Below are 15,734 nucleotides of genomic sequence, written 5' to 3'. Positions count from 1 at the left end.
TGTGTATGTCAAAATTCCCCGCTGTTTTAATGGAATATTCCCACTACTTCATGCTGAAGTTGTCTTCAAGAGGTTCGAAAAATATATGTATATATATTCAGATCTGATAAGTATGTGATAAACATATTTCCCTGAAGAGACACACCATTATCCCCAACCAAGAAAGACTACGCATTCTCATTGTGGGAGACCACAATTGCCCCATCCCTCTTCTCATCACGGTAGATCTGCTCCTGTTCGCGGTCATACTCCTCAGCAAACTTCCTTCCAAAGAGACCAATCCTGTACCAGGGAAGGTCGAACATCTTATCAATAGTCTCGAGACTACGACCAGCAGCCTCGGGCACAAAGAGCCAAACCCAGAACCCACCAAGAACTGAAATAACACCAAAGAAGTAAAAGGTTCCATGAGGACCAAGACCTCCATCCTCGAGGAGCATCTCAGGCAGGGCACGGTTGACAGCGTACTGACAGATAAAGTGCATAGCCATTGTGATAGACGAACAGATACCACGGATACGAAGAGGGAACAGCTCCGAGGAAAGCAGATACTGACCACTATTCCAACCCAAAGCCCAACCGACACCGGAGATGTAGATGAAGGCAATGGCAGCGGTTGATGCCCGGTTCTGCGTCTTAGTCGGGACGAAGTCTGGGTTTTCGGCGATGGGGACAAGATTCAGGAAGATAGCAATGTAGAACATGGCAATTGTTTGGAGGACAATTCCAATAATGAGAGAGCGCTTACGACCAGCCATATCGACTAGGAAGAGAGCACAGATGATGGCTGCGACGAATTTCACGACACCAAAGACGACGGTCGAGAATAGGGACTGTTCTTGGCCGGTGATGCCGACGAGAGTGAATAAATCTGGCGCGTACACGGTGATCGCAGAGCCGCCGGACCAGCATGCCATGTTCTGAGCGAGGTTCGTGAGAAATAGACGGTATGCGTTGCGTTTGATGCCGAGGATCTCCTTGAACAGGCCCTTCCAGCCCATTCCGAGCGTCGCTTCCATCTCCTCCTGGAAGGCAACGTCCATTTCGGTGATCTCGTTCAGGACGTAGGGGTGATCGGCGGGTAGGCCGCGGAGCTTGCAAAGGACCTCGAGGGCTTTCTCGCGCTTGCCCTGCTTGATATAGAAACGGGGGGATTCCAGCTGGAAGAAGGTGAGGATCAGGATGATGCCGGCGAACATCAGGTGGAGTGAAGTGGGGACAGCCTGTAGGGAGGACGTGTTAGCCAAATCAGTACAACAACGTCTATAGTGGCAGCACAACTTACCCAACGGTTGAAGGTGTCCGCCATGTGAATTTGAGTACCCCAGTTGGCAAAATAGGCAATCATAATACCACTAGACTTAGTTTTAGCATTGGAGAGGGAGGCAATAGGAGGAAGGAGGAGTATGAACTCACAGATACACAGCACCAGTAAACATACAAGTGCAGAGACCACGGATGGGAGCTGGGGAGATTTCAGAAAGATATATGGGACCAACGACACATGTCTGTCCAATACCAAGACCAGCAACGAAGCGACCAGCATAGACGGCACCCATGTTGCCGTTGTTTCCAATAAAGATGGCGATACCGAGAATCCAGAGACAGCAAAGTTGGCGGGTAGCCCAGACACGACCGATACGATCACAAACGATGAAAGCACTGTTATTCAACCATGATTAGCAAAGGCTGTCCGGGCGTAAACACGAGGATGATGTGTTTCAACAGCAAGACTTACAACAGAGCACCGGCGACACTGCCGAGCTGAACCATGGAGGAAATGGTACCCTTGATACTAGCGAGCTCATCCTTCTCGAGGTCATCAATGCCAACAGACTGCTTGAAAGCGTTAGAGTTGAAGACACCCGTAATGAGACCCTCGTCGACACCACGGGCGGCGCCCATGAGACCGAATGCAAAGACGGCGAACCATAGCTTTGCGTTGAGGGTCTCCTTGGGCAAACTGCCTGTGTTGAATTTGAAGATGTTGATAGCAGCACCACCCGCCATGATGGATGATGTTCTTGATTTTTTCTAGACTCTAGACGGGTCGTGGAGAATGATATACAGATCAATCGTGGATCGAGGTCATGGGCCTGTATAAGAGACGATGTAGCAGCGCCTCAAGAGAACAAGTCTCAGATCAAGACAATAGGTTTAACAGAGGTCTTCGAGGCTGGCAGTCGCAGAAGAGAGAAGGCTGTGAGGGGGAGGCTGCATTTGATGGGGGGGAAAGTATGTACGGAGGGGCATAGACGATCTCTTAAATTCCAATCTTGCGCCATGGGGGCTCATACGACAGCCCAAGGCTTGCTTGCGCCGAGTCTTGGTCTTGAACATTCAACCAATCCACGTTGTTCCTAAATTCCCCGATACTCGAGCGAGTACTTTAGCTCTATGCTCCTTCCACAAGTAGGAGATGAACCGGTCTTTTGGCATCATCCTCAGCGTAAACCACCGTTCGATCCACATTAGCACACCACACAGCCCATAAATATAGTGACGGCAACGTGTGCATCCTACTTCTAAGTGATGTATCACGCAAGAACCAGATGGATGATGGCCTTGCGGCTATGTCCGATCCCAACAAAGAAAACAATGCCGATAAACGGACCGAACTTTTATAGAGTTCTGCGAACCATGCTTGCATGGTTACCAATGGACGATGTCGCCGGAAAAATGTAGATATATGCCTCACCAAGACACGAAGGATCCCGAGCTTCTTGGCATGGTCCTCACAGTCTTCTCTGTGTCACCATCACCAGAGCCACGAGGGAGGGATAGCCCTAGAGAGTTTAGGTGATCGGCGATGTATCAAAGCGTACCCCAACCTTGACCCCACGCCAAGCACAGGTAGTGGTGGTTAGACCAATCAATAGCTCCCCGATGTCACATCAATGGCGCTCTTCAGTTTCCGCTCAGGCACGCTAATATCCCTGCAAGCCACACCTACGTAGGTATGTGCCCCATACCTTAATTGTAGATTTCCTCATTCCCCGCCCTTCGGGTGGTTTCCGAAACCTATACAGTTCTACCACCGCGGAGAAACCGACAGCCCTTGGCACTTGGAGTACATGTGGAAAGTTGACATCCGATGAAGACGCTGGACAGAAAATGTTGAGCTGTTATCTGCATTGTAATAACTTCGGAAGGCTGCAGGTCTCATTTCAAATCAATTTTGGAAAATATGTGCCGCTGTATGTAATAGCATCGTGTCCCGTTGACCAAGACCCCAGAAACACCGGCGATACCGTCAAATGAAAAAGAAGGTAAGCGTGTGAACTCGGGATCCAAGCTCTCTTGGCGCTGTTTTTCGGGCCTTGGCTTGTCTTGGTGTATCACCGGTGACCCGCCAACGGAAGCATAGGGTCTATGCGACTCGGCCCCGAGAAAAAAGAGAGAGGAATGCTGGCCCCCAGGTTGGCTTTGATATTTCCAACTCCGGTTTCCCCCACATATTTCCCCGCATCTTGCTGGGCGCTAAAAAGGAGGGACAGCGCTAAACCCGAAAGGGGCCCAATTGAGGTGTCATGTGATTGTTATTATATGGTAGTGTAATCCTGCCCAGAAGGGCAGGTTTACTTAGTTAGTTAGGCCGCTACGCCTAAGTGATTACATAAGAGCACTTAACCGCTAACGTATTCGGTAAGCGAGTGGGCCATGTAAGCCAGTGGGCCACCCGACCCAACCTACCAATTTTAAATACAAATATGTCAACCAAAACGCCATTAAATTAAATACAGTAAAATCATCTATCTAGCTAGGCATCTATTAATCTTATGTCCTATTTCACCACAACCACTACACTTTGGCGGGGCCCGTGTACGTGGTTGTAAAGCCGGCGAAGGGCTTCTTCGTAGAGGGGAGGGAGGTGCTTTAATTGCTTCCACCGGCTCAGTATCCAATTGAGAAGCTTCCTGTACTGTAAGGCCTGCTTCTACCTGTATCTGACTCCGGGATTTGCCTCGCTTTTGCTTTTGCTTCTCGTTGGCGGCGCGTAATTCCTTGATTTCTTGCGCTTGTAAAATATGACTTTGTAGCTGGAGCTGGAAGCCTTTTATAAGCTGGTTTAATGCACGATCTGATGGGCTAGGCGGGCTTCGAGATCCTGTACGAAGTAAAGCTTTAATTGACGAAGCTTATCGACGTAGATCTTTCTCTGTAAACGGAGTTTTTGGCGTAAAATTCCGGCTTGATTCACTCCCCCCGGCTTAGAGGGGGGTTGGGGTTCGAAGCCGAATATTAAGCTTAGAGATCACTCTCTCCGGTTTAAAAGGGACTAAACCGGCTGCCCCGAAGCTATTTTTAATAGTCTCCGGTTTAAAAGCTTCAATTCGTGCGAGAGGGTATACTTCGAGGAAGTCAAGTTTGTCAATATAATTGATCCCGTTCCGCATCTTAGTTTCAACCATCCGACCGTACGCACGTTTTAACACCGCAAAACAACCAATATCAAGAGGTTGTAAAAGATGAGATGAATACGCAGGCATACAGATTGGTATCACCTTATTTTGCTCGCAAACTTCGTCAAATTGAGGTGTTAAATGACTTCCGTAGCTATCAAGTATTAAAAGCCGGTATATCCCCTTCGTACGCGAAGTACTAGGAATAAAGAGCTTCTTAAGCCACCGAAGTCCAATTTTATCAGAGGTCCAACCATTAGGACTAACTTCGAAGCGCCAATCCCCCGGGAGGCCGTCAAACCATGATTTAATAAAGACTTTGCCTTTAAAAATCATACACGGAGGAAGGACCCAGCCAGAAGCATTCGTACATTCAACCACTGTTACCCATTCACGATTTCCAGGTTGTAAAACCGGCCTCCGACCGTAGTATTCACTCCTCGTAATAACCTTCGCAGTTACAGTCAATCCTATAGCAAAACCAGTCTCATCAAAGTTATAAATATCGTCGGGATCGATTCCAAATTGAAGGATTGTCTTTTAAACCAAATCAAACCACTCCCTAATGATTTTAGGGTCTTCGCATTTCGCGCGCTCGTAATTATATCGTTTCGAGAATCGAGAGGAGAGGAGAGGACGCCGTTTCACAAAGTTATATACCCATTTTTCGCCGACCGAAAGAATTGGGGTAGTTCCACGCTTTTAAAGCAGAAGATCTGCCATTTCTCGTACCATAGAGGGCCGGGGGGCTGCTCCACGTAGATCCATAGAGAGTATCCATTTTTCAAGAGATTCCTCCTCAGTTTCAGTCAATTTATGGTTGTTGGCGCGTGTTTCAGGACGAAAGAGATCACCAGTAAGGCGGCGTTGTAAAGTTGTACGCGGTATATTAAAACGACGCGCCAATTCGCGAATTGAAGAGATTTCTTTATTTTTAAAAGCCTGGATAGCTAATAAAATCCTACCCTCTTGCTCTGCTGAATTGCTAGAGGATCGGGAGCGAATTGGTGGCATAGTGGGTGGTTGAACTAACTAAGTGCTAATTCATGGACGCGTTTTGGGTTGGGTGGCCCACTGGCTTACATGGCCCACTCGCTTACCGAATACGTTAGGCCAAAAGATCATAAGGACAAACAGAACCTCTGTTTGTCTTTGCAGCGGCATATATATATATACTAGGCCCTAACATCCGTTCGGGACCACAGTAGGGGGAGGCAAAACCATTGAGGAGAACGGGACAGACAAACAATCCAGTCTTTTGTGGAACAAGTGAACATTCTTTGAAAGGATAACTATACCGCATTGCTTGAGAATACGCAATTTAGGAAAGCCTGAAAGACCACTCTCCAAGGTGCGACTTGCGTAGTCAGGGCATATGATTCAGACCCCAAGAGTTCAAAGTTGGGATAGAACCGACAAGGACTCAGCCACAGTTTGCGACTGAGAGAGTAAGGGGTGGACTAAGCGGGTTGTCCGATTGGGCAAAGGCATGGAGCAGAGGGAGGATGGTGGATGCTGGCAGGTGATAAGAGGGAGATTACGTGACGGACTAGGGCAAACCATCCCAATAAGGCAAAACTAAGCCATAAAGGAAATGAAACTATTTTCTACAATATAAAAGCAAATTTTCTTACTAAATAGATGCACTCCGTAGCTATTTCTGTATTCTATCCTCGTCATCTTAACAGGTCTCTAAATTTTTACATATACCCACTCGAAGAGCTTCGGACTGATCGGCTAGACATACTCGCGCTAAGGCATGTAATCTCCAATAGCGCCAAGTCCCGTCGAATCAAAACAAAGAATTGCCACCATATCACAATGAGTTAGATCTGGATCACGATCGATAGCCAAAAGACCAATGAGAATATAGAAACCCGATCCTTTCCAAGATTCAGCTCATTGTGTGGGACAATTGATGAATCTCATTACGAACACATGTACGGTGTTCTGTGACCTATAAATCTATAACTTCCCCACCAATTAACTTTTGTTTCTCTATATAATCATCGAATTCCAGCATGAACACGGAATCTAAGCTTATCACTGTCATTGGAGCGACGGGCATCCAGGGAGGGTCAGTCATTGCTGCTGCCCTGAAGTCTGGTGATTGGAAGATCCGCGGAGTTACTCGCAATGCCAACAGTGATGCATCCAAGGCACTGGCCTCGAAAGGAGTCGAGATGGTGACTGCGGATTGGAACGATGAGAGTACCTTAGTGAAGGCATTTGAGGTAAGATTCTTAATACGGGTACAAGAAATTTAGCTGACCCGGAAAAAGGGTTCATATGCCATTTATGCGGTTACTGATTACTGGGCTGGGTTCATGACCCAGAGTGTCGAAGAACTGATTGAGATTGAAGCTAGACAAGGCATCAGCCTTGCTAAGGCAGCCTCTCAGACTTCCTCTCTGAAGCACTTCGTATGGAGTACTGTTCCTGACCATGTGAAGATTTCGGGTGGCAAACATCCTATACCTCACTTCGAAGGAAAACACAAGGTCGATGCATTTATCAGGCAGGACAAAGATCTACTCAGCAAGACTACCTTCCTTTGGGTCGGATACTACGGGACAAACATCACTCTTCCTATGATTGTCCCAAATCTTCTTGTAGGGGTTCCACCTTCAAAATAGAAATTATGTACTAATCTATGCAGAAAACATGCGGAAAATATGTCCAACTTTTCCCGGTCTCGGATGACACGCCTATTACAACAGTGGGAGACCCCAAAGTCAACACTGGCATCTACGCACTTGCCATCTTCAGCCAACCTCAACTCACAATTGGCAGAATTGTCCTAGCGCAATCTGAGACCAGAACAACTCGCGAAATTATCAATCTGTGGTCCCAGACTTCAGGAAAGCCTGCTGACTATGTCCAAGTTCCACTTGATCACTATGATAATCTATGGCCCAAGTGGGGACGAGAGATTGGCCTTATGTTGCAATTCTGGGAGACAGCTCGTGAAAAGAGCTGGACAGCCGATGAACCCGTTCTTACAAAGGAAGATTTGAATATTTCTGGTTTGATTGGGATGAAGGAGATTTTCAGTTCTCTTGAGTGGTCTTGAATTTTGTATATTTCTCAATTGAAGAGTCAAGATATTCATTTCTCTCACGTTTCCATTTCTGCTAGCATCTTTACTTTGGTTTGTTTTTCATGATTTACGACGGCTGTTGACTTGCGTTTCTTATGAACTTTTTTGACTTGTACGCATTTAACCATCGGCCAAGGGCGGTCGACATCTTCTAGGTGTCGGCAGATGTAACCATCCCGACCTCTATATGAAAAATATGACATATAGCAAGATCATTCTTATCAGAGCATATTCCGCCAAATCACGATCATTTCTTTGTTTTTTGAGCTAGTATCCTATACTAGTCAGATAATTTGCGAACTGTCCAACAATACTTGCAGCCTCTCTTGGTTGCACCGTTTCAGGATAATGTACGATGACTATTGATTGAGATGATTTCACCACACAAACACCCTCTTTGCCCTAATATTCTCACAATTAACAAGCCATACACTCTTGTGGCAGTTGAAATATCTTACCTTCTCGGCATATATGCTTTGATCATCTGCTTTGGTAACCATAAGCTTTTCCCCTGCGACATAGAGCCCACCAGAGTATAGCGGGATTGAATCCTCGAAACCTCTCAACATATACTGAACCTCCCCTAGTTGAACCTATTGGAACACATTTTAGCGGCAATTGCAAAGAGCAGTGATCGAAAAACTTACATTGAATCCTGGAGTTGTTGCAAGTAGAGCATCGCCTGCTGCTGAGAATATAGCGGCTTTGTCAATCTTTTTGGATCCCACCAGGGTTTGATCGACCCAGCCTACCGTAAGATTAGTTTTGGGATGCTTATTTGTGCAAATCTGCATACCTTGCCAGCTCATCTTGAAAAGGTATAAATAGACCGGGGAATCCAAGTCGGGGAAAACAGAGAGGTGGGATTTAGTGGCTTGAGGGGTAATCCACCCTTTAATCGAAGGTTGAGTTGACCTCGGGAGCCAATGGCAAACTGTAACCGTCAGATGAGATCTCCACTATATCTTCTTAAGTATCTTATGTTACATTTGATCTCTAGACCTAGGGATGTGATTTCACGAGGAATTTCTTCTAAAACAAGATAAATTGACTTTTGATTCAGTGTAAATACCTTGCTAAGACAGATAAATCTTAAAACATACAAAAGAATCCAAGGCATAAAAACTGTATATTACTATTAGTATATTTAAAAAAGCAGATTTGATAAAGTAGACAAAATTCTCGAAACGACCAAGCAACCGTTCTTCCTTAATCCTTCAACCGTGTTAATAAAAGCAGAAGAAGAAATTCCAAGCAGCGCTTAGGCCGGACATTCACAAAACTACTCAAGGTACCATGATGTCTCTCTGATCCCCACCACGAGAACCAGGGAGGTCAGGAACCGAGAGGGATCCGGATCTCAACCAAGAGATGGATCGGTCGTCAAGGCTACTCAACTGATTTACAGGAGAGCCATGAGACCAACAACACCGGCAAGGAGACCAGCAACGGGCTTAACGTTGGAGGCAGCACCGGTGAACTCATTAGAGGAGGGGGTAGCGCCGTGCTGCTCAGGGGTAGAGGGCGTCTCAGGGGTCTCCGGGGTGGAGGGGGTAGAGGTGCCGGAGGGGTTGGCAGCGGGCTTGGTCTCAGCAGGCTTGGTCTCAGCGGGCTTGGTCTCGGCGGGCTGGGAGACAGCGGGCTGGGACTGAGCAGGAACAACAGGGTTGGACTGAGCAGGGACAGCGGGGTTGGACTGAGCGGGAACACCGGGCTGGGACTGAGCAGGGACAGCGGGCTGGGACTGAGCGGGGACACCGGGCTGGGACTGAGCAGGGACAGCGGGGTTGGACTGAGCGGGAACACCGGGCTGGGACTGAGCAGGGACAGCGGGGTTGGACTGAGCGGGGACACCGGGCTGAGACTGCGCAGGGACAGCGGGGACAGACTGAGCGGGGACACCGGGCTGGGACTGAGCAGGGACAGCGGGGTTGGTCTGAGCAGGGACACCGGGCTGGGACTGAGCAGGGACAGCGGGGACAGACTGAGCGGGGACACCGGGCTGGGACTGAGCAGGGACAGCAGGGTGGGAGACGGCAGGCTGGGACTCAGCAGGGACAGCAGGGTGGGAGACGGCGGGCTGGGACTCAGCAGGGACGGCAGGGTGGGAGACGGCGGGTTGGGACTCAGCAGGGACAGCGGGGGTGGACTGAGCGGGGACACCGGGCTTGGTCTCAGCAGGCGAGGTCTCAACAGGCTTGGTCTCAACGGGCTTGGTCTCAACGGGCTTGGTCTCAACGGGCTTGGTCTCAACGGGCTTGGTCTCAACGGGCTTGGTCTCAACGGGCTTGGTCTCAACGGGCTTGGTCTCAACAGGCTTGGTCTCAACGGGCTTGGTCTCAACAGGCTTGGTCTCAACAGGCTTGGTCTCAACAGGCTTGGAAGGAACCACGACCTCTCCAGTGGGCTTCAGAACGGGGGCGGTAGGGCCTGCGGTAGGGCCTCCGGTGGCGGGCTGAGTGGCGTTGTGGAAGGTCAAAGGCTTCTCGTCGCACAGGGTGCAGACAGTAGTCTTAGAGATGGTGATGGTGCTTGTTTCGGTGACGGGGACAGTCCAGGTCTTAGAGCCAGAGGTGATGGTAGACGAGGTGACTAGAAGGATTGTTAGAATGTGCTTTCAAGTTGTGTTACATAGTGGGATTTTAGGGCTTACCTGGGCAGGTGGTGGTCACGTAAGTGAGGGTCTTGGTGGTACCAGGCTTCACAGGGACGTGGGGCTCGGTGGTAGGGTGCACATAGGTGGTGGTTCCGTTCTCCACAGGGGTGGTGGTAGGGTGCACATAGGTGGTGGTTCCGTTCGCCACAGGGGTGGTGGTAGGGTGCACAGGGGTGGTGCAGGGGACGGTGGTTCCGTTGACCACAGTGAAGCTGGAAACCGGCACCGAGGTGGTGGTAGGGTGCACGGGGGTGGTGCAGGGGACGGTGGTTCCGTTCACCACGGTGAAGCTGGAAACCGGCACCGAGGTGGTGGTAGGGTGCACAGGGGTAGTGCAGGGGACGGTGGTTCCGTTCACCACGGTGAAGCTGGAAACCGGCACCGAGGTGGTGGTAGGGTGCACAGGGCTGGTGCAGGGGACGGTGGTTCCGTTCACCACAGTGAAGCTGGACTCCGGCACCGAGGTGGTGGTGTGGCTGTGCACCGGGGGAGTGGTGGTGTGCTCATGCTTCGAGGTGGTGGTGGTATGGCTGTGCACCGGGGTAGTGGTGGTGTGCTCATGCACCGGGGTGGTGGTGGTCGAGGTGGTGCACGGGGTGGTCCACGACTCAATGGACGACTCAGTGGTCTTGCTCCAAGAGTCGTGGGTCGAAGTCGACACGTGCTCGGCCGGCTTGGACCAGCTCTCACCCCAGCCCTCAGCCTGGCCAGGGGCAGCAACAGCAGCAGAGGCTTGAGCGGAAGGACGGATGAACTCCTCGCCACGAGCCTGCATGAGGCCAGCAAACGCCGGGCTGGCAAGAGCCAGAAGAGCAACGGAGTTGACCATTTCGAGAAATCAAAGTCTTAACAAACAAACTTGGAAATATAACGAATGAAGAGATGATGATAGAAAGTCTGAATGATGGACAGAGATGAAGGATCTTATATGCCCTGTTTGAGATGACTGGTTCCAAGTCATGACGGACACGGGTGCCACGGTCGTGTCCAGGACAGAAAGATAGACCTGATCCGCAATGTCACCATATGAGGCCGAATGCAGGTACTAGGATAGCTCAACCACAGATGGCAAAGGCACAGGTGCAAGGCCATTGGACAGAAGTTTGTGCAATGATACATTCATATGGCGAAACCAGATGCAAACGTGACAGACTGTAGTATCATTGGGGTAAGTAGTGGAGGAGGTCTCCATCTTCATCCACTAGAGTAACCCAATGCGGAAATATAAGAAGAGCTTGGCAATTTCCGTTGTCTCTCACAGTATGCAAAATTAGCGAGTGAATTATAGGCGTGACTGAACATTGTTTCATTTCAATAGAGGAAATTGCGTATTAATTGTTCAAGAATATATGTATGTTGGATTATATGGCGAGAAAAAAGACATGTGCAGTATGAGTAGCCATAATACCTCTGGACCCGGAGCTAGTCGACAATGGGATGGCTGGGCGATCATATTTGAACGGGACCATAATTGATATGACAAGGCTCCTTTGATTGGGGTGGAAACCCCACAGAGACGCATGGGCTTGCAGTGAAAACACTAAATAAGTCGGCCAGAAGCAGCCAATAATCCCCAAGCACGAATAGGGCTGTTTCCTCGGCTCTCTGGAATGTGGGAATGGGATCCGACTGAGTCTCGGGGCGTTCCATTGGTAGGTCTCCTCTGAAAGAATGTACGTGTGAACCCGAAGTATTTCCGGAGCAAGACGATCCCAACAGGCTCACAAGTATCTTTTTTGAGGGATTTATCCGGATGTGACCCATCGTGGCACGGGGAACTGTAGTCAATGACGGGGACATCTCAATCTAGCATTGGGTTAGGCCAAGTCCCCACTATGCGAGGATGGGGCTTTTGCTGCAAAGTAACAATGGGGCCCGTCAGAATTTGATCTTGGAGAAGGCCTCAACCAATCAAAGAAGGTGATCTCTGTAGCTTGCACGCTCGTAATTTCTTGGAACAGCACCGCTGGAGGGAAGTCTGGATATGTCATCCAGGGATCCTGGTGGACGAGAGGTACAGGAGTGAGGTACAGAAGAAATTTTGGCCGCAAGCAGCAAGGGGACAAACGTAGTCCCTCAGCATCTTGCGGTTGGGTTTGCGACTGACTCTCCCTAGTAAATATGAGGAATAGTGTCGAAGCCCCGTTTTCGGTCATAGATAGGATCCCCGGTTTGAATAGCACGTGATATAGGGCTTAGGGTAGACGCGTGCACGGGGCATCACGCGTCGCGCGTCGCGCCTTCCTGTTTGGGTTCAATTAAGACGGAGAACCTCGAGAAGAGCATTTGCTTTGCCCATCACCAGACTCGCCCACAATGCCTCATTCCGTGTCACCTGGCTCTGCGCAAAATGACGATGAAATGCCGGATGCCCCCCCGGTCGAGACCTCGACTGAAACTAATGTCAAACTCGAGGATATGTTCAATGACGATGATGACGATGACGAGGAGTTCCCGGCTTCTGGAGATGTGAAGATGGAATCTCCGGCTGCAAAGGAAGAGTGAGTACTCAGATCGCGTACAGTAACTTTGGATTTAACGGCTGACCGAAGGCTCTCTACAGGCCCCCAGCACCGACACCCTCGGGCGTTGACTCGGATATCATGCTCGCCTTCTATCAACGACTTTTCCCTTTCCGATACCTTTTCCAATGGTTGAATCATGGCATTGTACCGACAAAAGACTTCGGAAACCGAGAATTTGCACTGACACTGCAAAATGATGCCTATCTTCGATACCAATCATATCCAACTGCTGACTTGTAAGACTTGTTTCAACCTTTTATTATCAAATCCCTTTTGAGCTTACACATGGCCAGATTCCGGAAAGACATACTCAAGATGAACCCTTCTCGTTTCGAAATCGGACCTGTCTACAGCACCAACCCGCGAGATCGCAAAACGCTACGAGGTGGCCAAATGAAGCCAGTCTCTAAGGAATTGGTTTTCGATATTGATTTGACTGATTATGATGATATCCGTACATGCTGTGTCAAAGCGAATATTTGTGCGAAGTGCTGGTCATTTGTGACGATGTCAATCAAGGTTATTGACACCGCACTACGGGAGGACTTCGGGTTTGAACACATCCTTTGGGTTTACTCGGGTCGTCGCGGTGCTCACGCCTGGGTGTGCGATCCCCGAGCACGAAATCTACCGGATGATCGACGCCGAGCAATTGCTGGTTATCTTGAGATAATTCGGGGAGGGTCACAAAGCGGGAAGAAAGTCAACATCAAACGGCCCCTACACCCCCATATCGTACGCAGTCTTGAGTTACTTAAGCACGACTTTGCCCGGACCACACTCATTGACCAAGACACATTTGAATCCGCCGAGCAGGCAGAACGCCTTCTATCCTTACTACCCGACAAGACATTGAACGAATCCCTACGGAGGAAATGGGAGTCTTCTCCAGACCGTGCCAGCACCAGCAAATGGGCTGATATTGATTCACTTGCAAAGACTGGGAAGAGCAGTACGCTAAACCCGGCAACGCTCCGAGATGCCAAGCAAGATATTGTCCTGGAGTATACCTACCCACGCCTGGATGCTGAGGTCAGCAAGAAGATGATTCACTTGCTCAAGAGTCCCTTTGTTATTCACCCCGGCACTGGTCGTATTTGTGTTCCCATCGATCCTCGCAACGCCGAGAACTTCGATCCTCTCACTGTCCCGACGGTAATGGGTCTCCTAGCTGAGATTGATGAATATGACGCCAAACACCCTGTCGGCACAGCGGAGGCAGATATCCCTGACGTTGAAGGCAGTGCAATGAATGGCTCTGATATGAAGGGTGGCCGTAAGGTGCAGGATTATGAAAAGACTAGCCTGAAACCTTATATCGACTTCTTCCGTTCCTTCATCGCAGGCCTCATTAAGGAAGAGCGTGCTGGCAAGCGTGAACGTGATGACAGTGGCCCTGCTGTCAAGGCTGATCCTATGGAATTTTAGCGGCGCCATGTTCATGTTTGTTCCCTTTACCTAGCTTTCCTCATAGGGTTATGACTTTATGCTTTGTTAATCAGTTCCACCGATTTTATTTTGGACTTACATCAAGGGATTGCACTTTCGAGGAGTTCGGGTCTAGTGTGCATGGAACCGAGTTATTTGATTCTACATTTACTACATACCTTCTCATTCAAATCTATAGATTGAATAACCATAATCCCTCGGTCGTATATGTACAAAGTAAGCTAGAGGTAGGAGTGTAGCTATTTAGTAAGTGAAGTGATTGTAGATTGGAAATATTGGTACAAGTAGAGTCGCACAAGTAGTTGTACTAAAGCGAACCATGATATGGAGGCACGAAGTTGGTATCTCCATATCAGGCAAACTTCTCATTATCAAAAGGCACCCCCGACAGGATTAAGAGGAAATGGGCCGCAGGTTAAATGGGGTTAGTTAATTTAAGCACCAATGAAGTTCTTGACGCCTAAAGGAGAAATGCAGTGTTAGCACGAGTCACAGAAACATTATGTAGGAAGGAAAACATACTCTCCAACCAGCGCAAGTACTCCTTCTGCTCCTTGACGGAGATGTAGTCAGGAACCATATTAGCGAACTCGGCGTTAAGGCCACGGTCCTCGAGGTAGCGGTCCCAGAGACCCTGAAGGTCCTCATCGAGGTTCTCGAAAGGAGGACCGGCATAAAGGCTCTGGCGGGCCCAGTCCTTCTCAGCAGTCAGGGACTGAGCGAGCTCAGCGTTGGCGAAGTGGGAGACCTCCTCGATCTGGAAGACACCGTCCTGGACAACGGTCTGGATCAGAAGGGCACCGTTGTTGGGCTTCTCAACGGTGATGGTAACACGGGCAGGGAAGCTGGGCTCTGGCTGCTCGATATCCTCAACGGAGGCCTCGGCATCCTGACCGCGGGATTGGTTCTGGAAGTCCATCTCGTCGGCTAGGGAGGCGTCGTCGAAGTCCTCCTGTTCGCTGATGTTCTGGATATCGGCGACGGTAAAGGTGACACGGATGCTGAACAAGAATATATATTAGCATTCATCGTCGACATTGAAACAAAAAAAAAAAGGCATCGTACTTCTCGGTGCCAAACTTCTTAGTGAGGATAACCTCCTGGTCACCCGCAACATCCTTCACCTGCCACTCGCCGTGCTTAATGGTCTCCTCGATGGATTCGAGCTGTTCCTCAAATTCAGGAATTTCGGAAGACTTCTCGTGCTTGAGCTCATCCTCGAGCTTGGCGAGAAGCTCGATGTCGACTGTAAAAAATAAAATCCAAAATTAGCGCAAGGCCACATACGGCGTCCGCCACCGGACAGCATCGGCTTTCGGCGGATTCTTTCAAATATCATTCAATGCATCTTACCTTCGGATGAAGGAGCCTTGAAAATGCTAGAGGTTGAGAAAGCAGCGTAGGCGGGCTTAGTGGCCTGCTTCCAGGATTGCTGGAAAGCGGGCTTGGGGAATGCTGGGCGCAGAGCCGAAGTGGCAATGGAGCGCGAGAAAGTGCGCGGGATAGAGCGGGAGATAGTGCGAAGAGAAAGCATTGTGAATGTGGATGGTCTCAAGTTGATGAAGATGAGAGCTTGCGGAAAAAGTAGATGAGCTAAGTTA

General features: G+C 49.3%; 6 protein-coding genes across 6 annotated transcripts; 2 read left to right on the top strand and 4 right to left on the bottom strand.

Annotated features, from left to right (window-relative positions):
* Window positions 1–167: 167 nt before the first annotated feature.
* N7487_010132 (uncharacterized protein) lies at window positions 168–2,010 on the bottom strand (the record flags this gene model as incomplete). The annotated part of the gene is made up of 4 exons (XM_056877862.1): window positions 168–1,223; window positions 1,286–1,355; window positions 1,417–1,662; window positions 1,739–2,010. The coding sequence occupies 4 exons, from the start codon at window positions 2,008–2,010 to the stop codon at window positions 168–170; spliced, it is 1,644 nt and encodes a 547-aa protein (XP_056726442.1).
* Window positions 2,011–6,424: 4,414 nt separating this feature from the next.
* On the top strand, window positions 6,425–7,476 carry N7487_010131 (NmrA/HSCARG family protein; the record flags this gene model as incomplete). The annotated part of the gene is made up of 3 exons (XM_056877861.1): window positions 6,425–6,637; window positions 6,671–7,015; window positions 7,063–7,476. 3 exons carry the CDS (start codon window positions 6,425–6,427, stop codon window positions 7,474–7,476), a joined length of 972 nt encoding a protein of 323 aa, XP_056726441.1.
* A 294-nt stretch (window positions 7,477–7,770) lies between these two features.
* On the bottom strand, window positions 7,771–8,312 carry N7487_010130 (profilin; the record flags this gene model as incomplete). Its single annotated transcript, XM_056877860.1, has 4 exons — window positions 7,771–7,905; window positions 7,962–8,096; window positions 8,151–8,251; window positions 8,300–8,312. 4 exons carry the CDS (start codon window positions 8,310–8,312, stop codon window positions 7,771–7,773), a joined length of 384 nt encoding a protein of 127 aa, XP_056726440.1.
* A 593-nt stretch (window positions 8,313–8,905) lies between these two features.
* cspA (putative cell surface protein) lies at window positions 8,906–10,988 on the bottom strand (the record flags this gene model as incomplete). The annotated part of the gene is made up of 2 exons (XM_056877859.1): window positions 8,906–10,095; window positions 10,157–10,988. The coding sequence occupies 2 exons, from the start codon at window positions 10,986–10,988 to the stop codon at window positions 8,906–8,908; spliced, it is 2,022 nt and encodes a 673-aa protein (XP_056726439.1).
* Window positions 10,989–12,431: 1,443 nt separating this feature from the next.
* Window positions 12,432–14,112, top strand: N7487_010128 (DNA primase subunit PRI1; the record flags this gene model as incomplete). Its single annotated transcript, XM_056877858.1, has 3 exons — window positions 12,432–12,660; window positions 12,723–12,920; window positions 12,978–14,112. Exons 1-3 carry the CDS (start codon window positions 12,476–12,478, stop codon window positions 14,110–14,112), a joined length of 1,518 nt encoding a protein of 505 aa, XP_056726438.1. The 5' UTR covers window positions 12,432–12,475.
* A 455-nt stretch (window positions 14,113–14,567) lies between these two features.
* On the bottom strand, window positions 14,568–15,667 carry N7487_010127 (MAM33 family protein; the record flags this gene model as incomplete). The annotated part of the gene is made up of 4 exons (XM_056877857.1): window positions 14,568–14,593; window positions 14,656–15,134; window positions 15,199–15,379; window positions 15,487–15,667. 4 exons carry the CDS (start codon window positions 15,665–15,667, stop codon window positions 14,568–14,570), a joined length of 867 nt encoding a protein of 288 aa, XP_056726437.1.
* Window positions 15,668–15,734: the final 67 nt, after the last annotated feature.

The sequence above is a fragment of the Penicillium crustosum genome, assembly GCF_028827405.1.
Source record: "Penicillium crustosum strain IBT 35664 chromosome Unknown utg000004l_segment0_segment0, whole genome shotgun sequence".
In the NCBI taxonomy this organism is placed as follows: domain Eukaryota; kingdom Fungi; phylum Ascomycota; class Eurotiomycetes; order Eurotiales; family Aspergillaceae; genus Penicillium; species Penicillium crustosum.
The sequence above is the reverse complement of the archived record's forward strand: the minus strand, read 5'-3'. Positions and strand labels throughout refer to the sequence as shown.